Genomic DNA, 25,551 nt, shown 5'->3' with positions numbered 1-25,551 from the left:
CAGTGCACAGCTGCTTGAATGCATCACATTCCCACTCTTTCGATAGTGTCATTTCAGCTGGGCTGGAATCTCCTTTTCAAGTCCTCAGTTCAGCTCATCTGGAAAGAATGGGCAAAAATGGCACTGTGTGTTCTGATTATAAATGATGGAAGACATTTAAGTGCTAATGACCACTAAAATCTGGGAATTGCATGATTAATCTTCACATCCTTTTATAATTTGTTTTCTCTAAACTATGCAGTTATTTATCGTTTGGGAGACAGAAATAAAAAGAAGACCCTAGACATTCAGAGTAGTAAATTCTCCTTTGTGGAGGCATCCTCAGCTTTTATAAAGCAATTCTAAAAAATGTTTTTTCTAGTTCTGCATTATGAAAAAGGTATTCAATTAGATAGAACATATTTTAACAGATGGAATTTTAATGATACACAGATTCTGATGTAAGGGTTTATTTTAAAGTTTTCTCTAAAAGCAACATTTTATCTATGGGTGTGCAAGGATTATGAGAAGTAGGCAGTGAGACTGCTGATAGATTAGAAGTGCATTAAAACAAGAGCTGATTTTGTAAGGATGGCTCTTTTATCCACCTTTATGAAAGATAGATATTAGTAAACCAGGAGTCTGTCTAAACCATCAGTCAGGTGCCGTGTAAAGGCTCAGGGACTCTCTGGCATATCAGTACTAAACAAAATTTAATATTGTGGCAGAAGTACTTTCTGGAATGCTTTCTTCTACACTGTGTTGCTCCTGCTAGATTATCATAGGACCCATGCTTGAGTTTAGAAAAAAAACTTAATGCTTTTATTATTGGTATAAAAACAAAATACAACTACTTCCCCTTTCCTGTATACTCATACTCATACAAGGGGAAAACATTTAAGTAATGTTTCTGTGAATAAACTTGAAAAAACAGACCAGGACGGAGCAGTTGGAGAAGCCTGATAAAATATTTAGTTTAAGAATCATGTCTGAAGGATGCCTTGTTTTTTTTAACATCTCTGATATCTCCTCCGTGTTATATAAAGTTTAAAAAAAAATAAAAATTACCTAATCCATTTTTCATGTTCTCCCTAGAGGAATCATTCCATACTCAAAACAGATTAATATGTTGCAGGAAAATAAAAACTACTACAAAAATTTGCAAAACCAGTTGCATTAAAAAATATACTCTTCAGGAAGGTACATTTATCCACTTTTTAAGAGTTTCAAAAATGAATACTGATGAGGCTACTAAAACTTGCACATATTCCAGTTTCCAAATTTGACACATATTTACTATGCAGTGAAGAGGGAGGTGGGAAAAGCGTTGGAACTGACCCCTCACTGCAGTACTTTTGGAAGAAAATAGAGAACGGTGTGACGTGGTGCAGGCTGCAGCTCTGGTGCTTCTGCTTCTGCCTGTGCCGGGAGGAGGCGGTGCAGGCTGAGGCCAGACCAGATACCTGTGCCTCACAACACAGAAGAGAAGTGCACTGCATCGCATTTGCATCTTCAGTACAAGTGAACACTTCTCTTTGACCCCTAGCTCCTACTTTTTGTCTCCCTTTCCTTTGGAAAAATAGCCTGGGATTTGCTTCTGTCTTTTTGCAGGGGACTTAAAGCACTCTACTTGCAGGTGACCATGCTTCTTCAAAAGCTTCTGCGTGTCCCAGTGATATACTGCATTAAAAAAAAAAAAATCTGCATTTTACTGGCTTGTGAAGAGCTACCCAGCTCATCGTTGCAGCCTTGAATATTTTAAAGTGTATTTATTTAAATGTATAAATATTTTAATATTTATGTAATTATTTGAATATGTTGCAGTATTATTTAACTATAACCAGCTTAGAAGCCTGATGCATGTGGAGCTCTCCTGTAGATTAGACAGTAAAGACAGTGAAATTTTCCACACTGAGATTCAGACAGTGGTGCTGTTTTTCCATTGAATTAGTTTCTTCTTTTGGGTGGATGATGTTAAATTAGATGCATCATGGTTATATTATATTTGAGAAAACAATATGAAAGACACAAACATGAAAGTTAATTTTCAGAGGTGCCATCATTAGATTATTTCCCTGTCCCTTTACCTTTCTACCTGCTGTTTTTTCTGTGGTCTTTAGTTTAATCAGAGTCAATAGAAGAGGCAGATAAGGCTCAAGCATCTGCAGCAAGTGGTGACATAAGGCTAACTTGGAAAATAAGCAGAGCTTCAGTCAAATGCTCCCATGGTAGAAGACTCTTCCACTTTCAAGAACAGAAAAGTTATAAATAATTTTCCCCGTAAGATCTAAAGTTTTTTAGGTTGGTGAGAAGTTAAACCATATCCTAAATGTGAAGTGTACAAGCAATGAGTGCAGTTGGCTTCAGAATGTGGAAGAATTTTAAAAGTTTTATTCTTCCTTGCCACAAGAAACAATAATCTAGGTTTTCAAAAGATTCTGGAGTGAGTAACCCTATTTTTAGTAATGTAGTATCTCAGAGAACAGGATTGTTCCTGAAAACTACTAGACTTTTTCCTCAAGTGACAGTCTATCTCTTGCCTGTAATGGCTAGTGAAAAAGTAAGGAATTTTCACTTGCAATAGGTTTTACACCTGAATTCTCAAGATTTATACTTGCTATGATGACACTACAGGATTTACAAAAGTGTGGATGTGCCTGTTTGTCAAAGTAGAAGTGCCTATCTGCAGGTGGGTAGGGGCTTCAGCTGTTGTGGTTGAGAGGCAGGCATAGTCACTCTTAATGTCCAAATTCCTGGCCTGGTCCATTGAAAGGAATGATGCACCTGTAGGAATCTCAATTTTAAACCTTTCCCCTTATGGATGGTAATGTAAAATACGTCCTCCTTTGATTATTTACTTGGGAATCTTAAGCCTAGTGGATCCTCGCAGGGGTTTTGTGCAGGATACCTCAAAATAATAATCTGTTCTGTGTTTTGTCTTCAAGACACACAGAAAGCTTACCAGACACCCTATAACTCATTGTTTTGTTTTAGTTCAATGCTTGCTTTTTTGTAATGGTCAAGTGGCACCATCCTCAGTGAAGTATCACCTGTTGATGTTGTTCAGTGCCTGGCACAAAATTTTGATTCAGTGGAATAAAAAGGTATTTCCTCCTTAGCTGACAATTAATAAGGAATGTTTTGTATCTGATTGGATGCTTTCTATATTACAAAAAAAGTAACATTTATAGAAGACTTTCCTGAGTACCTATATCAAAACTCTTTAACTGGTAAGAATTATCATATTTGCATTAATGATTTTCCTTATATCCTTAGAAAAATGGGTCAGTTTTCTGAACAAGCTCTGAGATTCACGTGGTCTAAATTTGTCTGTCTTTAATGTCATCCAATTGTGTCACTCTAGGTATGCTATAATAACTAAGCTAAAGAATTGGTATTTTAGGGTGCAAGTTTGGTTACCTTTTTTGACTAGCTGCTTCAGGCTTAGGTAGGTTGCATTAAAAAGAAAATAAAATAATTTTTTCTCTTTGGATTTTAAAGACAGATTGTAGGCATGATAACATTTTCAAAATCAATCAGCATTAGGTCTGATGAATTCAAAACAGTACTTATGGATTTGATTTTCACTTTTTTTTTTTCTTTTTTGACAGTTTCATTCCAGAGTAAAAGTGGGAATTAGAACAAGGTTTTGATATATTTTAGCTGTTGGAGAAATTGGTAGCTGTTGACTCCTGTTATGTGACGCTTCTTACAGATTGTCTTTCATGTTTTCCAGTTGTGTTTTGCTATAAAATGCAATTTTTTTTTCAGGCTTAATTCCATTGATGTAAAGTATCAGATGTGGAAATTAGGAGTTGTTTTCACTGATAATGTAAGTTTCTCAGTATATGCACGTATGTATATACTCATGTTTTAAAATGAAAAATGCACTTGTTAATGCAAAGTGCTTCAACAAGACATGTGAAATACTCTGGATTACATTTATTTTATTATGAAAAGTAAATCCTGAAAGCTAAGGAGATATTGTCAAAATATTTTCACAGTTACATTGATAGCAGTTAATAGAATCTCAGTCAATTCCTGCCTTTTGTCTGATATGCTTTATTAGAAGCAATAAGAAAGCACTGCGCTGTAGAAGTAGAAAACTGACTGTATGAATGCTAATTGCCATTTTTCCCATTGTTCATAAATGTTATGAACACTTGAATATTCCTGGAGCACAGTCAGATCAATATAGTTAATGTATCTGGAATTGCTAAATTTGTATCACTGAAAACAGTAGTAAGATGTGGCACAGAATGACACAAATTATTTCAATAATTTGAAAAAGGAAGCCTTTAAAAGCTAAAAAAAAAGGAGAGATAAACAAGAATGTTAAAATGCAGTTTAAGAAGTCAGTCATGATATGATTTTTCAGTCTCATGATTATTGTTTGCCTAATTACTTAATTTACTGGTAAGAAAAATAGTTGGGGAAAAATTATTTTGGGACTAGGACAGAAGGAAAATGAAGGTGTAATCTGAAGCTCTCAGAAAAAGTGGAAACAGTAAGTCTCCAGGTCAAGAGACAGCATGATCTGTAAAGAGGGTTTGTTTGGGACTAGTATTTTTTTAAGGGATGAAATATAATTTCTCTTATAAATACTTTTCCTTAAGTTCAATAAAAATTAATTGATAGAGGATCAGATGAAATTAACATTTGTGGTTACTTAAATAATACTTATATGTTTAAATAGGAGTTTTTGTAGCTCAAATTAATTGTGAAAATCCTTTTGTTGCTTGCAGAGACCTGTATTTGTCATTAACTAACTTTAGGCATTAGTATTTTAATGTAATTATTTAGAAATTATTAAAAAGCAATTTAAATCAGAAAAAGATTTTTTACAGTAGAGACATTTACAAATAAGCATTTAAGAATTTCAAAATTAGTTTTTATAATATAAATTCTGAATTTCTTGATTTTGCCTAATGTATCTTGTTGACTTTGTATTTGAGAATTCAATATTGTTGCATGAATAGAAAATTCTCAATGATGTCTAGGAAATTCTCTGTTTAAAAAGGACTGTTCTCTATTTAAAGAAAAGCTTATTTGAGAAATTTCTATTTTTCCTTATTTTAAATTAAGTTAAAGATGAAAATAAAGTGAATTTTATTTTGAATGTGTTTGTTTTTTTCTGTTAGTCTTTCCTTTACCTAGCGTGGTACATGACCATGTCAGTCCTTGGCCATTACAACAATTTTTTCTTTGCTGCTCATCTCCTTGACATTGCGATGGGATTCAAGACCTTACGAACTATCCTGTCATCAGTTACCCACAATGGCAAGCAGGTATCAGCTGTTCCCTCCTCTCAGCTTTTTTACTTAAGGAGTACACAGGAAAGATCACTTCATTTTTGAGTCAGGTGCTCTGTGGGTTGACAACAGAAATGTTCTTTCATCGTGGACTCTAGAACTTGAGTTGATGAGGAAACTAGACAATGGGATTTGTAAGCAAAAGGAAAAGTATTCTCCCCTCTAAAAATAGTCCTGAAGTTTTAGCACATTAGAGAGGCATTATTTATAAGGAAATTTTTAGATTTGAGAGCTATACAAGTGAAATATCAATTTACAGGATACTGAAGCTCCTGCCAGCTGTTTTCCATTAAGCTCAGAGCAAAATCTGAATGATGCTGCAGTTGAGCAGTGGAGTACTTGTTGCTGCTTTTCTGATATATTAAAATATTAGGAACAGGTTTTTTTAATATGTGATTTCATGCATGTAAAAAAAAGTTGCTTTCCTATTAAATTAGTAAGCAACTGTATACTCGGTTATAGTAATATGACTATTAGGTAATAAATTTTCAGATTTTTTTATCTGATTTTTGGAATTGCTTATGATTCTAATGGATTGTTTCATTGTGTATCTATGCACAAGATTTGTCTTTGTAATTATGTTTCTGAAACATAGTTTTTGATCAAAATAAAATGAAATACACAGTCTTTGCATGAGAATATGCAGATATATTACTCTGTATTACAAAAATATATAAGAAGTAAAAGTTTTCCTGGTGCTAGTACACACAGTTTATAGTTAGTTGTTGTTGTTTTTGTTTTGGTTTTTGTCAGTTTGATTGTTTTTAAAGAAACGATAAATCACATTCCCATAGTGGTGTTACACTCATTTTGTCATTTTGCCTTCCAGCTTGTCCTAACAGTGGGATTACTGGCAGTAGTGGTATACTTGTACACGGTGGTGGCATTCAACTTTTTCCGCAAGTTCTACAACAAGAGTGAAGATGGTGACATGCCAGACATGAAATGTGATGATATGCTAACAGTAAGTCTTACTTTGCTTTCTGTTTTTTTTTTTTTTTTTTTTTTTTTTTTTTTTTTTTTTTTTTGTCTTCTCAAGCTGTTGCTGTTGTGGTTTTGGCCTGAATTTCTTGTTAATTGGTATTCATACAGTCATATCATTAGCCAGCAGGCAGAAAAGATTGCCGTTGAAAGCAAAGGCACAGATATGATGGACATCCTCAACAAATGGATAGATCTTGTGTACGCTCAACAAACTCATCTAAAATGTAATAGAAGAAAGTGTAGTGGTACTATACTTTGCTATGATTGTTCAAAAAATGCAAAACAACTATCAGCTGTGAAGCTGAGCTGGCTGAAGGGCAGCAGTTCTGAATCTTGAAATTCAGGAGGAGGGTCAGTTGTAGGCAAGCATTTTCAGAAGTAAAACAAATAGTTAAACTTATGTTTAAGCTTTGAAATCCATCAGTTTCCCTTAGCATGAATTGCCATAGTTATCTCTAATAGGCAGTTCAGTAACTACTGTGTTCAGAACCACCTTAAATTATTTTGTACTAACTATGACAGTGCCAGGCTTTGGAGTTATAGGTGGTAAGTAGAGCTTAAGCCACAAAGAATTTCCAAGATGCAGTGCCCTTAATATCTATCCAAAAACAATCATGTACACCAGTTAAATGTATTTCAGTGTGCTGTGCAACGTGAATCTCTTCCAGGGAGTCAACAACATTTAAAAGCCAAATAAATGGATAAACTATTGAAGCAGAGTAGTGTGTCTATATTTTTGTGGGGTTTGGGACATTCAGCACAACAAAATCAGATAAACTGGAGCACAAGTCAGTGAAGGGCTGTTGAACTGTCAGGTGCTGGAGCACTTGCTGTGGGAAGAGAGGTGGAAGGAACTGGGCTTGTTTGGCCTAGAGAAGACAAAGTCTCAGGGTGGAGGGTGTGTAAGGAGAGCTCCCAGTGTCTGCAGAAATATTATTGGGAAGACAAATCCAAGCTCCTAACAGGAAGTGCATGACAGGACACTGTGGACATAAAGTGGAAAAATGTGTTCTGGCTGAGGGGAGCCAAGCAATGGATCACTTTGCTCAGAGAGGTTGTTGCAGTTTCCATCCTTAGGAAGTTGTAATGAACTGACTTGGATAAAGCCTAAAACAATTATTTCTGAGGCTATAGTGGGGCCTGCTTGGAATAGAGACCTCATGAAGTCACTCTGACCTGACCTGCTCTGTAATTCTCCGAAAATGCATATACCACAAGGCTATAATACTGTACAGGAATGAGTTAGATTAACATGTGATATGCTGTAAAATCAGGGTTGTCTCTTGTAAAAATGCTAAGATGTGAAATGGGTTTTAAAAGAGAATGAATATACATAATTTTTTTTTTAGTAATAAAAAGCCAAAACTTTTTAGATAAGTAGCACTACATTCACTCATTAAATTAATAATTATTCTTTCAGTCTTGGAGTATAAACTATCTCTAGAAACTGTTAGATTTTTCAGGCAAGGGTCACCCAGCATGTGTGTATGGTACTATATCAATCTTACAGAAGGGATTTTGGGACTGTGACATAGAAATAGAAGAATGGATTTTTTGTATGGTTAGGTTTTAGGAGTTAGTTATTGTCATCACTATTTTTGATAAAGGTTGAGAACCCTTGACCTGTAGTTTGCAAAGTTGCTTGAAGGAAAAAAACAATCCCCTGTACTAGACCTCTAGAGAGTGATACAATAATTTTCTATTAAATTATAACACGATAAAAGTGGAAATTTTGTATTGTCAGCATCCCAGGCAAATGTACTGACAGACCTTTTATAGCACTTTTCGTATCATAGTTTCATAGTATTATTTCAGACATTTTCAATCATTAGCCTGTTGTCTGCACAAGCATTCATGAAGAATTTTTGCTTGGTTGAGGGTTTTTTGTTTTATTTTGGATTGGGGAGGAGCATTCTTTATTTTTAAATTCAAATTTGAGACACTAAAAATAGGGAAAATCATTCACTTTTGAGCTAGGAAATTGGAAAAGGAGATGGCTATGGTGGTAATGATATTTCCTATTTACAGTGCTGAAATGATTTTACATGAATCATGGGGTGCTGCTGAGCTTCTGGTAGTTGAACTTTTGATCTTATTGAACTGCTACATAATGACAGACCATGAAATACTGCAGCTTCAGCTGCACAGCAGCATTTCCCCTCCATCAGAAATATGCATAATCTCAAAGGAGGGAAAAATACAGCTTGACATGTCATAGTTCTTAGACCACAGACCAGTTCTACCAATTACTGAATTTGTAACACTGGTATTTTTGCTTTTAGCTGCAAACAGCCTTTGTAGCCCTTTGTTTTGTCTTTTCTAGTGCTACATGTTTCATATGTATGTTGGAGTACGTGCAGGAGGAGGTATTGGTGATGAAATAGAAGATCCAGCAGGAGACGAATATGAAATCTATCGGATTATCTTTGACATCACTTTCTTCTTCTTTGTGATTGTCATCCTGCTTGCAATTATCCAAGGTATGCATTTGTAATCCACAGTGGGACTGAAAGCATTATTTAGCAGTGCAAAGATCTTGCTGCTGTGGTAATAACAACCCCAAGATTCAGACAGAACAGCAGGGCAGATCATGAAGGACAGATTTATATAGCAAATCACACCCATATGACTCTCATACACTGCTCTTCTGAGTCTCTGTAAAATCAACAGACTCTAACTGGATCAATAGAAACAAAATAATTTTTTTGCCCTAAGAATACTCATGTCACTACAGTTTCTGTCTTGTCATTGCCCTTTCTAAAAGCCTCCTGTAGAAATCTTGTGGCATAACGTAAAATTGTCTTTCAGTGTAACCTATCGTATGTGAGCTTTCATGGACAAAATCAGTACTGCTGTCAGTATTTCCCCTGCCAGCATCGTAAGTTCTTGACTATGTGGCAGATCTTCAGATTGGTAATAGTGGTGTGAAAATTGAACCATACCTTTAAGAGGTTAAATTTTTTCTTACATAAAAATTGCTGTTTTGTGTGATGTCTCCTTATTTGAACAGTGTCTAAGAGTAAAAAAGGGTGCTTGATATGAAACAGCTTTAGTACAGTCTGGCTAATGACAGTAGAAAGTTAGCTGTTATTACTTAGCTTTGGAATTTCAGTGAAACTATTTGACTGATAGTGTTGTAATCTGGATAGTGGATACCTTATTTTTTTATGTCAAGGATTTTTTTTATTATGTTTACATGAATTAGGTTTATTGTTACTACTTGAAGTACTTTAACTTCTGTTTGTTTTCATACTATACCTTTAAAATATTGTCAAGAATGCCCCACAGCATCATTTTTTATTAAAGTTCTCACAAGTTAACAGAAGTATATTCTCAATTTTGGAAAATTGATAAATAATTTTGCTGGGTTCACTTGTTGACATAAATACTAATATCTCATTTTCTGTCAGCTGTCAGCTAACTTAGGATAATTTTGACACCAGTAAGGGTGCTTTCTCACTCACTACAAGGAAATTCAAAAGGCGACTTTGAGCTGAGTGGTAAATTGTTTATTACTCTCACTCAAGCAACAGGGTCTTTTTTAAAGGCTTGGGGAGAGTGGAACATTTTTTATACCCTGAAGCGGCATCTCTCATGTGGTTCATTTCTTCGTGTTGTGAGTGGCTGAAGAGTAGAGTCCTTAACTGTCAAGGTTTGTGTGCAGGTGTGACAATAGTCATTGTGGAGCTAATCCTTATTTGTATTGGAGTAAGTGAAGGGAAGATTATAAGCAGTTTATAATCTGAGCCATGGAGCCTGTGATTCCTTTTCTTCTTTCTGTATCTCCCTCAAATGAGCCCTTACTTTTGTCAGAGCTCCAGTAGCAGAACCTTGTACTACATGACAACCATCTTGAGAGAGGATGCATGGAGCTCTGGGCCTCTCTGCATCTGCCATGTGATAAATATCTCAACTCAGTTAAATGGACAGTATTATTTTTTTCTGTAGTGGGGCCTTATTCACTGTAAACCCATGTATATCTTAATGTACTAAGTCAAGATCAGGGCACAGGAAATAAAACCAATTCTGCTTGTCCCATTTTATAATTCAGCCAGCCATGTTACTGATTTTTCTTTGACTTACTCTTTTTTCTTTATGGTTTTGTTGTCTTTTGAATGTATGTTGGCTTCTAATATTTCTGCAGAAGATTCTCATTTAACATTCTTTATCAGAGTTATGTTATCCCTGGATTTCCAGATATTCTTTGTCACAATTCTGTTCTTGAACATTAACTATCATTCTATCATTTTAACTGAAACCCTAGGTTTGATTATTGATGCTTTTGGTGAGTTAAGAGATCAGCAAGAGCAAGTTAAGGAAGACATGGAGGTAAGAACATTCAGTTGCTGAACCATACCTATTTTCAGATGGCACAAGTGTGTGTTTTCAGTTAAAATGTGATTTAGGCTAGTGGATAGTTTTTCAAACTAAGAGGAAAATACTGTCTTGTACATGGTCTGATATCATACAATGTGAATTATAATGAATTGCATGTCTGTGGCTATGTAAGTATTTTGGATCTTCAAACTAGAGGTTTCTAACACAATGTTAACACTGTCATGTTACATTTCATCTCAGATGTAATTTTTTGGGGCTAAAATATATGTGAAAGTATCTTATACTTTGTGGTTTTCTATTCTGTTGTTGAAGTACATATGTAAGAGGTCAGGAAATTGTTGCAAACCAGCTGCACTTTGTAGTGTGACCTTGAAGCATATTCCATTTCAGCTGGACAAACATTGAGGTAAATATTGCCATGTGTCACAGTAAGTTCTGCTGAATATTAAAAAAGTTAGCTGTGACCATTGTATACCCTTCTGTCTCCTGATACCTGTTCATTTAGAGCTGGCAAAGATTTATTTTTTAAACAGTAAGAAGCTATTCTGATGGTAGCTAAGCTTCTATTCAAGTGTTTTTACTGAGGTATCCAGTCTGAATCATTAAAAGAAAAGCCTTTTTGTTCAGTGCATATTATATATGATGCATTGCCATTTTCATGAAAATTGTTACCTTTTTTTGGCTTTTCTGAAAGCCGGGCAAGTGTTATATGTAGTGTTGAAGTGCTCTGTATTCTTTTTTCTAGACAAAGTGCTTTATCTGTGGCATAGGAAATGACTACTTTGATACAGTGCCTCATGGCTTTGAAACACACACACTACAGGAGCACAACTTGGCCAATTATTTGTGAGTACACTAAAAATGCACTCCTCACTAACTCATTGCACTCACTAACTACCTTGCAGCCTCCAAAGGTACCTGATTGCCTCTCTTGCATAAGTAATAGTCAGTACTATTTGGCTTTGATGTGCATTTGTAATTTCTTGAATGTTTAATTCTGTGGCAGTGACAGCAAGGAATCAACAAGTTGCATATCCTGCTTTCCAGCTTGGTTGTGGCACACGAAGTTTGTATGAGGTTGTGGGTAGAAATGAACTGAATATGTGACTGCAGAGACCACATAAATTGTAAAATTGAATGAGGTGTGTAAGGTACAGAGGAGAAGTATGACCTGGCCTAGAGACTGATGGAAAGAGAGAACAAACACAGGAGTAAGACAAAAAAACTTACATTGGACAAATTTTTTTGTGTGGAATGCTGAGAACTGACTAAGAGAACCAAAGAAAAAGGGAGGTGGGGAACTGTGATGAGGAGCTAGATAAGAGGGATCAACCAACAGCATCAGGTCCAACTTTGGAAAATTCAAACAGAGCACCAGTGACCACTAAACTAAATAAACCAATTATCAGGTCTACAATCACAGTATCATACTGTTCTTCTCACATATGAAAGTCCAGTGCCAGAGTGTATTTTATACCAGTGCAGTCAGTATGGAGAGGGGATGGATTGTGTCTTTGTGTTTTTAGTCTGTCACTGAGTATGCACAAAGTAATGAGACTGCAAAGTCAAACATGCCTATAAAAACCTTCCACCTGAAAAACAGGTTGTGCAAACAAAACACATTGAAGGTACTATCATATGGGTTTTTGTTCCTAATTAGTAAATAGGATACTATAGCATACTTGCTTTAAAGTGCCTCAGCCTGAGGAATTGGTGGGGTTTTTTGTGCATGATTATATTTTGTTTTTGCATATGTTGGGAGAGAATGTCTCTTTATGAGTGAAATTTTGAAATTATCACCCTGTGAAATGTCAGCTCAAACCCTCAAGACAAATGTTTATTTTTTTTTAATTACAAGTTCTTTTCTGCTTGTGTTGAACTTGCATACACTACTGAAATATGCCCAAACTGTAATTTCAGCAACAGAAATCTCTTAGATATCTTCAGCCTTTTCTATTCAGTGTGGGAAGAGGAAAAAAAGAAATTTCCAGTGACCATTTTCTGTCTGCTTCCAAGTGGGTTTTCATGGGCAAGAAAATGTCTGTTGTAATTTTTAGATTAGAAAGTTTATAAAATCTTCATTTAAACTGAGTTTCTAATTACAGTATGTCAAACTGATAGTAATGCATTTTAATATACTACTCATTGAACAATGAATGTCAGCAGTGTCAGGAAAATGTTTAATCTGTCTCAGAATATTATCATAGGTAGAGATCTGGAACTTGTAAGTCCATGAACAGCATTATCACTGTACCTTGTGAAGAATATCAATCTCCTTGTGGGTTGCCTAATGTTTCCAAACACTCTACTCATAAGAGGTGTTTCTTTTCTTGTAGGTTTTTTCTGATGTATCTTATTAACAAAGATGAAACTGAGCATACAGGACAGGTAGGTTGACAAACTCTATTAATATCAGCTGATTCTAAAATAAAAATCATTCAAGCTTGGAAAAACTAAGATTTTTCTAAGGATAGCCTTCTGTATGGTGTGGAACTTAGTTCTCATTCTTCTAAGCAATTCTTAAGACTTTGGTTGCTTAATGTTCAGGAGTATAAATTCTGTAGCATTTTCTATTCCTTTTTTTGGTATCTGAACCTGTTATTTTTAAATTGTTATTTCCACAAAATATAAATACATAGTGTAAACAAAAAATAATGAGAAACAGAATATTGGAGTATTCTGTGAAAGTAGCACTCTTCATTTCTCCCTTTTGATTCTTTTTTTAATAGTCTTTGTCTTTTATTATTGTCATCTACATATAAACTTCTGTGTCTACATTCCTGAACAAGTCCATATGAAAGAACTTGTGCATATATTTAAAATGAAAAATATGTGAACTTTTATCTGGAGGTTTCTTATTGTTCCTCTCTATTCTTTCAAACTTCTGGTGCCCCCTTCAACTTCCTTTAAGTATATAAAAAGTCACTAGGAAAATGTATCAAATTTACAGTCTTTTTCTTTCCTGGTGATAGTCTTCAGCCTAACTAAGTAAATGTTCCTGTGTTGCAAATCAAAACCCAAAAAACCTGACTAGTATCATGTACATAGCCCTACAGACTTGAGTCAGAGGGATGATTTGCTATAAATATATGTAGTTTACTCTACTCTGACATGTGTGCTGTAATCATCTTTGCACAAATCTTAGCCTTGTCCAGTATGATTTTATGTATTTGCTTTGCTATTTTAAAACATCATTTGTCATTTGAGAATTTTGTACTAACTGAGATTTTTAAAACTCTTTTTTATTTGTACTTTCCATTTCCTCGGCAGTGCATCCTACTGTATTCACTGAAGACAGATTTCTACTAACGATTCAGTTTTGATACTGTTAGGTGATATTTTGAAAACTGAGAGTACTTTATACTGCATAACTTCTAGGAAATGCTTTAGTGGTGGACTTGGCACTAGTTTATGGTTGGATTCAATGATCTGAAAGGTCTTTTCCAACCTAAATAATTCTGTGGTTCTGTAACTGGTGCCCTTTCTACCCTGAAATTTGTGTAATAAAAACCACATTTAAGTGGTGTGATTAAAATAGAAATAAACTGACATAGTCTTTACTATTCTTTGTAATGTCTCAAGACAGAACCCTACGCAAACAAATAATCAGAAAGGAAGAAATGCCAAACCCCACTGACTCAGAAAATACTGACTATAATGGTTGTTTTGGTTTATGCATTGTTTGTAGGCATCTTTTGAAATGACTGATGCAGAAATTCAGTCACATTTCTATGACAGCAAATATACTGCTTATCCTGCTATTTGTCTTGCGGCCAGCTTTGAGCTTTACAGTGCTCCTCTTTCTTGCAAAAAGAACTAAACTGCCTGGCTCTCTTCTGTGCGTCTCTATACTGCTTTTTGACCAGGTGACAAAAATGTAAAAGCTATTCTAAACTAATCAAAATTGTTTAACATGATTTTGTAGATTGATGTTCAACAACCTGGCATGCACAGAATCAAAAAAAGTGAAGTCATATATAAATAAAAGAGAAAAAAGTCATGGTTGATGATTTCTCATTAAATCAAGTTAAATAATTTAAACTGTGTTTCTTTCAGGAATCATATGTATGGAAAATGTATCAAGAACGGTGCTGGGAGTTTTTCCCTGCTGGTGATTGCTTCCGAAAACAATATGAAGACCAGCTCAACTAAGCAAAAACAAGGATTTCTGGACAAAAATGTCCATGTATTTCCCAGCACTTTTGGGAATGTCTAAAAGATTTCTTAAATCCCCAAAGCTGTGTGCGTTTTGGAGCACCAAAGCTCTGTTTTTAATGACCCAACTGCACTTTTATTTTCTTGTGTATTTGCTTTGAGAACACTGGAGTAAAGAACAATGAAAAATTACAGCAACTTTGGAACCAAACCAACCACTTGCACAGACAAAAGATGTCCCTATACATAACATACACACACAAGTAGAGACTCGAGACAGCTTATTTTTGAAACTGCCAGATGATACCCTTGTCTAAAAGATCACACATGGGGTGACATGGTAGCAACACTCATTTGGTCTGTTTATTTCATCATCCTGGAAGGAACTATATATAGTTCACAGAGCACCATAAAAGATTGTTGTGGACATTAAGTTGTGGGGAAATAGTGCCTTACTATATGTGGGTTGAGCTATGCAGAAGATGAGTGCATGATGACATTTTTTTTTTTCTTTGTGTCTTCCCTTCCAATTTAATATTTATTTTGTGGTTTTGGTGGGTTTGGGAGGAAGGATTTGATTGTGCACATCTTTTTAATAAGACTGGAGTGTCTCAGGACAAGATTAGGTTATTCTCATCAAGTTCATTTCACATTTACCTTCCTCTTTAGCTTTCGCTCTTATTTTGGTAATGCTCTGATACAACACTGCTACTTTATGAAATCTTTGTATGAATACAAGACAGCTGCAAAAAACCACTTTAACAAGAAATGTTTCATTGCATGTTTATTATGCAAGTTTAAAACAATCAAAAAACAACCTTCAGAAACAAGTTGATCAACATGAAAAAACATTCACAATAATTATATCCATAGTAATAAAGTGTTGTGGGCTTTATTGTACATCTGGAACAAGTGTCATCAACCAACAATATGAATATATGTTAAGAATTTGACAGTAATTTTAGTTTCTTTTTTTTTCTTTCTTTCATTTCTGCCACCTGTGATTGATAGTGAAGTTGAAGATTTTCTTGTTAAATTATTTTTTAAAAGCAAAGCTGAAGCAATATCCATTCAGGGACTCCATCAGTTGCATCATGAAACACCAATGATGTGTACATTACTCCATTTTGAGTCCTTTTCAATTGTAATGCCAGTCTTTACAAATAAAAAGAGACATTCAGAATGGAAACAAGCTGGTTTTGGTAGCACTTGAAGTCTTTGTTATAGTCTTTTTATCAATCCCTGAATTGATTTCAACCACTTCAAACCAGGATTAAGCTACTGTTTCCTTAATGAAAGATTTTGGTACTGATTTTGGTCTTTTCTCCTGGACTTGCTGTTGTGTTGCTCTCTCTCATTTCTTTACAGGTCACAGCTTTTTCATAAAAGAAATTTTCTGTATCAATATTCAGTTATAATTTAAAAAAAATACAATTAAGGGGTCAATCACTTAAAAATGCTAAGGCTGTATTCTTAAAAGCAAGGCTTTCAATTCTGTGAATTTTGCTGAATTTGGTATCCTGTTCATGGTTCTGGTAAAATTCTCTCAAACTTTGCAAGATTTGAGGCCAGAGACTGGGCAGGCTGACAGGTGACAGTGCAAGCTGTCAGTACAGCAATCACAATATGTATTTCGTTTTTAAACCACTCCCACCCAGACTGGAATGTTCAGTCCAGCTCTGTTTCCTCCCTATTTGGAACAACTTCATAAAGCATCTTTGTTCAGCCTTTCTGGGATTTGTGTCTAAGATTTACAAATGAGGGGTTGTGGTCGTGTTTCTTTTTGGGTGTACCACATGAGAGTATCTGTTTGACACACGTAGGTACACAGGCTATTTTAATTTTGCACATTTTGTAGAAAAATATATAGGTAATGATTCTGAGGGATATTTCAAGATTCCTTTATCTTCAAAACAAATTCAAATGGGTATTGTAGGTAAATACATTTGTATTTACAACAATACATATTGTAGGTAAATTTACATATTGTAGGTAAATACCAGACATGTTTCTTTAACCTCAAGTTCCAAGTCAAAGAACTCCTGGGGCATCCTTCCTGTTGAATCCAGTATGCCGTTTAACAAATATTTGTGAAGCCATACTTAAACACTAGAGATTGTTTTATGATGAGATCTACTGATTATATGGTGATGCAAAAAGTTTAAGTATGAAAAATCTTCATTTATTAAATCAATTATAGCTTTCACAGAAGCAAATTCCTACATCTAGAAACTGGTCAGGAGAATTTACAAGATTAGTGTTCAGTGCTGAGAAAGGGCTTGGGCTTGCTCTGACAGACCTTCAGACCCTGGTTTATGCAATCTGCTCTGCAGTGGCTGTAGGCTTTCTGTGAGTCCCTGAAACTTAGCATTTCCTGTTTGATGCACTCAGTTTGTCATGGAGAGCTTTTATCTTAACAGATAATTCAACAAAAAACCTTCTAATGTGCACTTTTAACAGGATGATATTTTTCAAGCAGTCCACATACTGGACACATGTAATACACACTGTGGCATACAATTTAATACCATTAAATTTATTTTAGCCTTAGGCAAAGTTGAAAAACATCCTTAGGTTTTACTGAAAATTACTGAACTTCCTGTGACAAATCTAAGTTCTTTCAAGTTTGGTGTTGTAAACAGTCAACTAATACAGACAATTCACAAGTTTAATAGTTGCATCAAAAGAAATCAACACTGACACAAGTGTCCTGTATGGTAATAACATGTCACTTGAAAACTGCAGTTTTAGATCCAAGAAATTTTAAAAAATGGTGTTTATGCATGTTATTTTTAAGGTAAGGTTATACTTACACATTTGTGTATGCTTATGGAGTTTTTTCAGCTATTAGTTGAATCTTCTGACTGTGTCAGTAAAACAGTAATTTTCAGGGGGAAATAAATTATCTCCTACCCTTTGTTAAAAAAAGCAAAGACAGAATTTTTACTGTTTATCTCTGAATGTCAAAAAATTGAGACGACCTCCAAAACTGATGATCCCAGCACATCAATGTTGATTTCAGCAAAGGAATGAAGAAACGAAAGGCAACGGAAATACAAAGTAAGATGGAAGAGTACTTGACGTGTGATTTATTTGTGGAAGTTGTTACCTCCTTATATATTGCTCCCTTTAGAACTGACAATTTTTACACCTACTGTTGTTATGTCTTTCCTATTCTGTAAAGCTTGAAGCTTATCTGTGTTTTTTTACTGAGACAATCAAGAAAATAGGCAGAAAATGAGTCTGTAATATCCTTGGCCCCTGCATGACTACGAGATTAATCCTGATAGCACTAATATGCTATTTAAATTGTTCAATATTTTAATTTTTACTATCTTCCTACTGTTGCAGAGCCCTTACTAATATGAATTGCATTAATGTTTGTTTCTATAATTGTGATAATATTCCTGCCACCTTCAGAGGCACTGAATAATTCAGTTTACTTAAATACCTGTGAAGTATTTATAGGATGTAATATTTTCTAACCTAGAAAATTTTAAATTTTTTTGTTCGTTAGCCAAAACAAATGAAACTGATGTCCAACACAATCTTTGTCAAATGATAAGACATTTGTCACAGAGAGCATGGGTGGGTATCTTGTTTGATTAAATCTGTGTAATGTTTATGCTCATAAATGCACCTTCTGCAGTCTCTCTCCTTTAAGTCATAACCGCTTTTATTTCTGTCATTATTTGCTTCTTTTTCAGTTTTCTTCATTTTTTTCTAAAGCCACGCCAAACCATAGAAGCTAGGTTACAAATAGAATTTCAGACTATACAGACCTTAAATATTTTTTTATGGAAAACTTGCTAGATATTTAAGCAGAAAGATATGTTTTTACATTGTTTAAGGTTTTTTGAAGCTTTTTTCTGGATTAGGGTTTTCATTTTTGTCTGTATAACATTTTAAATGTACCCATGCAAATCCTTCCATTTTAATTCACAATTATCTTTTTGATTCGGATATTGTGAATTGGATTTTTAGGCAAAAGGAAATGTCTCTTTTATGTGGTAGAGAAAACCCTTCTCAGCAGTTATTGAAGATCTCCATCAGCCAGACAGCATCCTTCTGCCGTGTTGGTGGAGGTGAGGAGTTGAGGGAATCCTTGATGTGAGCAGCTTGCTTTTGTAATAACAGGACTATGAGCTGGTCTGCAGTTACAAAGGCTTAACCTATTCATTTGCTGCTGGATGGGAACATCTGAGCCAAAGTTCTCAAGAAATTAATCTGTTGAATTTTTTGGAATAGAAGGGGGGGAAAGCTGAAAACCTCACAATTAGAAGAACCTGAAGGTCCTTGCTGTCAGTCTGTTGTTTAAATGCTCAAAGTTTGCATGCAAGATGCAGTTGCTGACTTTCTTTGTAGAAATTGCATTGTTATGTAGACTAAAACCTGCCTCTCTTGATATATTTTAAATGGAATTGGAATGGTGAAAGGATGGCTAAAGAATCCTGGACCATGGAATTTGAGAACCGAAATAGATCAAAAGGTTTTGGTTAGTTGTTCTTTATATAGTGGTAAGAGGATAGACAGAAACTGCACGGATTGATTGCACTGAAAAAATAGAACCATGCTGGGAAAATCAGAGAAGGGAAGGTCCTCAAGTCCTACAAGTGAATAAGTGAAGGAGTGTAAAGGGTCGTGCGCTGTTGTTTTATTTTTTCAGAGATTCATGAATTGTAGTCATTTTGAAGAAGTGTTGTTCTCAGCGTTATCTGCACAGCAGGCACGGCGTGGCTCAAAGAAGCGTTATTCTGTGAGCCACGCTGTGCCTGTCGTGTGGGAAGGGAGGACATCTGGCTTAAACAGTGGCATGCAGTGAGGCTGCTGTTCCCTCCTGTGGCAATGTGCTCATGCTGTGCTCAGTGCATCCAGTTCCGAAGGGGTCCCTTCCCATCTCCCTCAGTGCCAGGGCAAGGAAGACAGCTGACCATGTGTGTTCTCTGCGTTGCGTTATCGCCCTCTGGCAGCGGACTGGCACCGCTGTACCTGCTGATAGCTGGTACACACACGTGCAGGCACTTCCTTCTGAGAACAAATTGAAGTTAAATTGATTAGACAGCTGCTCAGTGCTGACAACAAGGCATGTCCTTTTACCATGTGGTCCATCCTAATGGAAGGAAAGTTGTAAATTCACTGACTAGGAAATAGAAAAAAAAAATTAATGCCACTGAACCATATAGCAGCAATTGATTTTTGGCTCTGTCCAGACAAGATAAAATTTCAAGTACTAAGTAAAATATTGTGAACTTTTTAGGTATCTACAAACTATATTAGAATAAGTGGCTCAATAGTTTTGATCTAACTACTGATTTGTTTTAAAGTGATTTACAATGTTACCCTAAGAGATTAATAAACCAAGTTTTTGATTTTAAATAATAATCATACAATATCTCAAGCTGGAAAGGACTCACAAGAATTACCAAAACTCAGTGTAATTCCTTGTTGTTTTAAAATATTTTTATCCTTGATGATCATCTATGTATCCAACTTGAAGCCAATTCGTCTGATAGGGAAAATTATCATTATCTGAAGCACAATGTTTTAGAAAAGAGCAGTGGTTGATAGTGTGCTGTGCACATCTGGAAGACCACGCAGTGTTTAAATAAATCTGACAGAATGGAATGAGCTTTGGACAGGAAATACTGACACTGAATTTATTTTCTTCACTGGTTGTTTATGCTTGGACAAGTGTAGAATTAATAATAAATGAAATACAAAAATGTAAAGATACATCCATAATCTCAGAATTTCTCTCCCTGATTTAGCTTTCATTATTCTTGACTGTAATGAGGCAATTTTTCTTTTTATTTGCTTAGACTTCTGCTTCATATCGGAGGTTAATATCATATGCTTTGCAGTACTTGGAAGTGATTATATAAAAAGGCCAAAATAATACTGAATCATTTTAGAGAAAAATGCAATATAATTTTCCTAATTGATAGTCCTTGGCAATGTATGAAATCCATTTCTTGTTTAAATTTTGCTTCTGCAAATGGTTTCAGAAGCCCTGTAGATTGTTGCAGAATGGAAATCATTCTTTTTGTATTTTCAAAACCTTTGTTTGCCTGAGTGTTCCTAAGGTTTAAAAAGTTTGCAAATGTAAATTAGGGACTTTCCAGTACTGAGAGCTAATAGCAATCTCCAAAGTATATAATCAATAATCTGTGCAATTTTTGCATCTATATGCATCAAGGAGCTGATGTATAATTAATTGCTAATTAGTTACAATATTTTCATAAGGAATCCTTGTGCATTCTGAATTGCAGTAGCCTCTTATCTGGACTTATTTGATTAAAAAAAAATTAATATGCACATTTCACCTAGACATTTTTATGCAGGCTATGAGCTCCTTGCCGTAGGAATCCAACAGAGTTATAAAAGATGGGTTAAAATAAGCTGCTGAGGGGCAATCTGAATAATACTGCTCAGAATGTTCTGCCTGGGAGAATTGCTAAAAAACAATTCACATAAATTTTTCCTTCTATTGTTTACTGCATAATTTGTCAATTGGGACAGTGTAAACTACAAGCATCTGTAACTGTGAAAGGAAGTTACTGTACAAGGCTGTTTTATAGTTAGCATTTGGAGTATATGAGCAGTTCCTGACAAACTGTGGCCCAATTATCCAGCTTGTGGTTTAACCATGATTTGTGTGTAGAAACAACTGTGCTGGTATTGTTTTAACCAAGTTGACCTAGAAGCAGTAAACAAATTTATTTGTTGTGCTTGTGGTCTTACTGCTGGAGGCTGGTAAAACTCAGATGTCCCAGAGCCATAGGGACACATTATCTGTCTTTTTGCCTTTGCATCCTTGTTGTGTCTTGCTGTGGCTTAATTTCTGTTCCCACAGTTTGGATTATTTTTATTACCTGAGATCCTTTAAAGTTTCTTCACTTTATATGTAAATTGTTACATGCTCCAGAAACTCGCAAGAGTATAGCCAGGGGGATCAAAGTGATGCACCAGAATTAACTGAACATGGAGATGTTGGGATAAGATGGATTCCGGCACAGACAATTAGATCTAGGGTGCCGTATTTCTGGGTCACGTGTTGTCTTCTTCTTTTCTGTGGACAAGACATGCACAGAGAAATTATACAAATCTGTCCAGTTGTATGGGAGCAATGAAGGGCTTCAAACAATCACAAAAACAAAAAGTGCTCATAGTCCTGAGAAAATAAATGAACAAACTCACAAACGTTATACAAACCAGGGTAATGAATGTTCAGGAACAGGCAAAATGAATTGTTTTGACAAAGCTGATATTACTCCAGTCACATACCCAGAGACAACTGAGGAACACAGAAGAACTGGTGTGTGTGATGAGGTAGATGTTCTGTCTGTGTATATTCTGACTGTGCTATGCAGGTATGGCAGAGTTGGATACATGGCAGTGAAAGCATGCTTAGCTGTGCAATAATGCATGGCATATCCAACTGGAAAAGGGAAATTCTGGCATCAATACTAATTAGGGAGAATTAACATTTTTTAGTGGAAAATAAGCCTTTATGATGCATAAAGATATTATTGTTAGATACTTTATCACTATTATTACTTGGTGAAATTATATAGTACCATCTTTATATTCAAAATTAACTTACTCAATATAGGACCTGAAAAGATTGATGTTTCTGTATATTGGTTTTGCAATTCACCTGTGTTCTTAATATGGTTCAAATTAATTAGTGTAGTCTACTTTGAAGGCATAAAATAAGCTAAGGAGTAATGTTGGGAAGAAATGTTTATTTCAAGTAACCCCATAGCTTTTTACAGTTTAACTGAAGCAGTGAATCTCCCAGATTTTCTCTTGAGTAATGATACAGTGTTACAGCCACAAAAGGAAATCAAGTTCTAAGGAAAACAGTGTCTTTATTTCTGAAGATTCATGAGGACTGTATTGATCTGGTAAATATTTCTGCATTTCTCCAAGGAGAACAGCCTTTGAAAGCTATTGTTGTTGTGTTCTTAAAGACAATTATTTTTTGGGGTGGGGGGAAGTCAAAAGTACAACAATATGAAGCTTAATTTCATACAGAGATTATACTCTAATTGTAAATCTTAATAATAATCCCTTCTCATTCTTAGTGTTGTGAAAGATTTGACTATCTTCTGAGCCATTTGCACTAGCTTTGCAGGAAAGGCAGTTTCATTGGACAGGATTCTTCCATTTATAAAAGAGATTACTTTGAAAAAATATCATACTGATTAAATAAAAGAAACAGATGTCTAGAAAATCATGAGTGTCCTGCTGAGAGTGTACAGTTGTGCCAGTCTACATAAAGTGGAGAAGGGGACTAAACAGTGGTTCCTGGGATTTAGTCTGGAAATTGGGAAAAATCTTTTCTCTAGGAGAGGGGTCCAACACTGGAAAAGTTGTCCAGGTACTCCCATCCTTGGAGACGTTCAAAGTTCATCTCTAGTAGATGTAGAGTAGAAGCCTGGGCTTAAATGCTATCCAAAAGTCCTATCCAAGCAAGACTGCTTTGATTCTGTTGGACAGAGACATCAAAAGTGTTCTTACTTTTTCCTAAGCCTCCAGTTATAAGGGCAATTAATTTTGGATGCAAATTGCTGAGCTTCATTGTCCATTTTGCAGACATAGTACTTCTGTGCTTTAATATCTGTCCTAAAAGTTTGTATAGAACTTTTTTCCTTCTCTCCAAAAGTTCACTGTGATTCAGAAAAGTGATGAGAATGGGAAAGGCTTTAAAAACTAAAGTAACTTTTTTTTTTTAACCCGAACTAAATTTCTAAGATCTCAAAAAATTTGAAAGCAATTCTGTGATCTAAATTTTATGACTGTGATCCATGAAAAGGAGTAGCACAACTCCCCTTGGAAGGTAGTAATCTGAGCATATAACCAGATGACAAAGCCATTATTGTGGGTTTGTGCCTGTTTGAAAGAAATTGAAGTGTGTCTTAAGTGTTAGTACTCCTAAGAGAAGGCTATTAGGAAACAAATTTGATAATTACTTTTATTTGTACTTTCTTCTGCTCCCTTTCAGCTGTCATGGTGTTTGTAATTTTGTTTCTCTAAATATCCTCCTGTAACCCATTACATTACTGTCATGGCATTACAGTGGTAAGAACAGGCAGCTAAAATGTCCAACATTCTTTTAACAAATGCAAATTGTCACCCAGTCACGATTAATTGCAAGGAACACTATCAGAAATTATTCTTGCCAATTCAGTTTAAGACAGTCTTTTGGTCAAAACAGGTTTTATAGGATAAAACATGTCTAAGCATTTATGGGGTCACAGAAATAAGTAGGTGAATTCAGAATAATAAGATCCACAAAGTAATCATAATCAATGGAAGAAAGATGATCACTGATTATTATCAAAACCCTTTCTGGGAAAAAGGAATTACTTAGAAAATGTATTTAATGACTTAGAAAATTAGATGTGCTCTACAGAAATGTAGAAAGGTATTCAAAACTGAAAGTTCATTTATAAAATAGCAAGGTTTCTGAAACTTAGTTGTTTCATTGGGGAAAATAATTTAAAATACAGAATTTCTGTTAGACTTATGTAGAATGGTTCTTTTTAAGCAGAATGGGAGCAATCTCTAGCTAAACAAGACTTGGAAAAATCTAGAATACAATGAGAAATTGTTTGTGTTGCCCCAGTTTTAGAAACAGAAGGTTTGTGTGGAGGGCATATATATCCCTGAGCACTGTTTGTGCAGCAGTGTACTAGCATGCCTTCTTGGTTGTGGCTGAAGGAATTCATGGGCTGGATTGCAGCCTGCCCTGCATGGTGAGAAACGCTAAGCCTCTTTCATGTGCTTGACTGTATGCAATCACCAGGCCTGCAGAAAAGTCCAGCCAGAGGGGAATTAGAGACATAAAAATTATCTTCTCAGCTTCTCTGCCTTGTTACAGACACAGGTAGAACACAGTTATTACCAAGATTTATCCACTGGGAACGCTGGAGGCTTTGTAACCAGAATGAAATAATTGAACCAGGCAGCCCCACTGTTAAAAGAGTTCTGAAAACAACAAAACAACAAAAATCACCACTGAAAAAACACAAGGCTTCCACACGTCTTTGACGGTTCTGAACAGGCTTCTAGCCCTTGTCATGTTAAAGATCTTGAGAAGCACTCTCATTTTTGGAAAGGATATTGGAGAATTAATCTGTTAATCTGGTGAATGGTTACCACTGAAGACTTCCTTCTTTACACTACAATACAAGAATGATGTAAAAGTAGCCTGAGCTCTCTGATTCATAAGAATAATGAAAGAATAAATAATTTGTGTGTATAAAAATTGAAGCTGGATATTTGTAAGTAACCTCAATCCTTTTAATAATGTGATTATTTCTTTAGGGGAGAGAGAGAAACAAAATTTTATTTTAAAAAAAGAAATCATGGTGAGATTACCCGGTTGTTATTTCCCCCCTTCAATTATACCTGGTCTATTTAGTTGTGGGATGTCTGATTCCCAGAGTAAGGTGAGTTCCCAGCTGAGCATGAGCTGCCATTCAGGCTGAGACCGCGTGCACCAGTGTGGGGTGTTTGTGGTGGAGTCTCTTGGGGACCCTGATGTGTAGGTAGGTGTTGCTCAACTCAGGGAGATCAGTCTGGTAAATTAAAGGAAGAACACCCTAGCTCCCTGGAGCAGCATGTGGCACAGTTGTACAGCTTTGAGTTTTTACTCCATTGTTTCAGAAAGAAAATAATTTTAGAAAGAACTGTTGATCCTTATGTGTAAGAAACCATTGCAATATATGACTGTGTTGTCTAAGTAAATATATAATAGTTACTTTCTCTCAGTTTG

General features: G+C 35.4%; 1 protein-coding gene across 1 annotated transcript in view; it reads left to right on the top strand.

Annotated features, from left to right (window-relative positions):
• Positions 1-16,802, top strand: part of RYR2 (ryanodine receptor 2) — a 383,210-nt gene extending 366,408 nt beyond the window's left edge. Inside the window, exons 97-104 of the mRNA XM_063390404.1 lie at positions 3,751-3,811; positions 5,121-5,267; positions 6,121-6,255; positions 8,599-8,755; positions 10,540-10,604; positions 11,359-11,459; positions 12,950-13,001; positions 14,670-16,802. Of these exons, the coding sequence (XP_063246474.1) occupies positions 3,751-3,811; positions 5,121-5,267; positions 6,121-6,255; positions 8,599-8,755; positions 10,540-10,604; positions 11,359-11,459; positions 12,950-13,001; positions 14,670-14,765 (814 nt within the window). The 3' untranslated portion in view covers positions 14,766-16,802. The remainder of the gene's footprint in view (positions 1-3,750; positions 3,812-5,120; positions 5,268-6,120; positions 6,256-8,598; positions 8,756-10,539; positions 10,605-11,358; positions 11,460-12,949; positions 13,002-14,669) is intronic.
• Positions 16,803-25,551: the final 8,749 nt, after the last annotated feature.

Source organism: Prinia subflava, chromosome 2 (genome assembly GCF_021018805.1).
Source record: "Prinia subflava isolate CZ2003 ecotype Zambia chromosome 2, Cam_Psub_1.2, whole genome shotgun sequence".
Lineage (NCBI taxonomy): Eukaryota > Metazoa > Chordata > Aves > Passeriformes > Cisticolidae > Prinia > Prinia subflava.
Note: the sequence above shows the minus strand (reverse complement) of the source record. Positions and strands in the feature narration are given on the sequence as shown.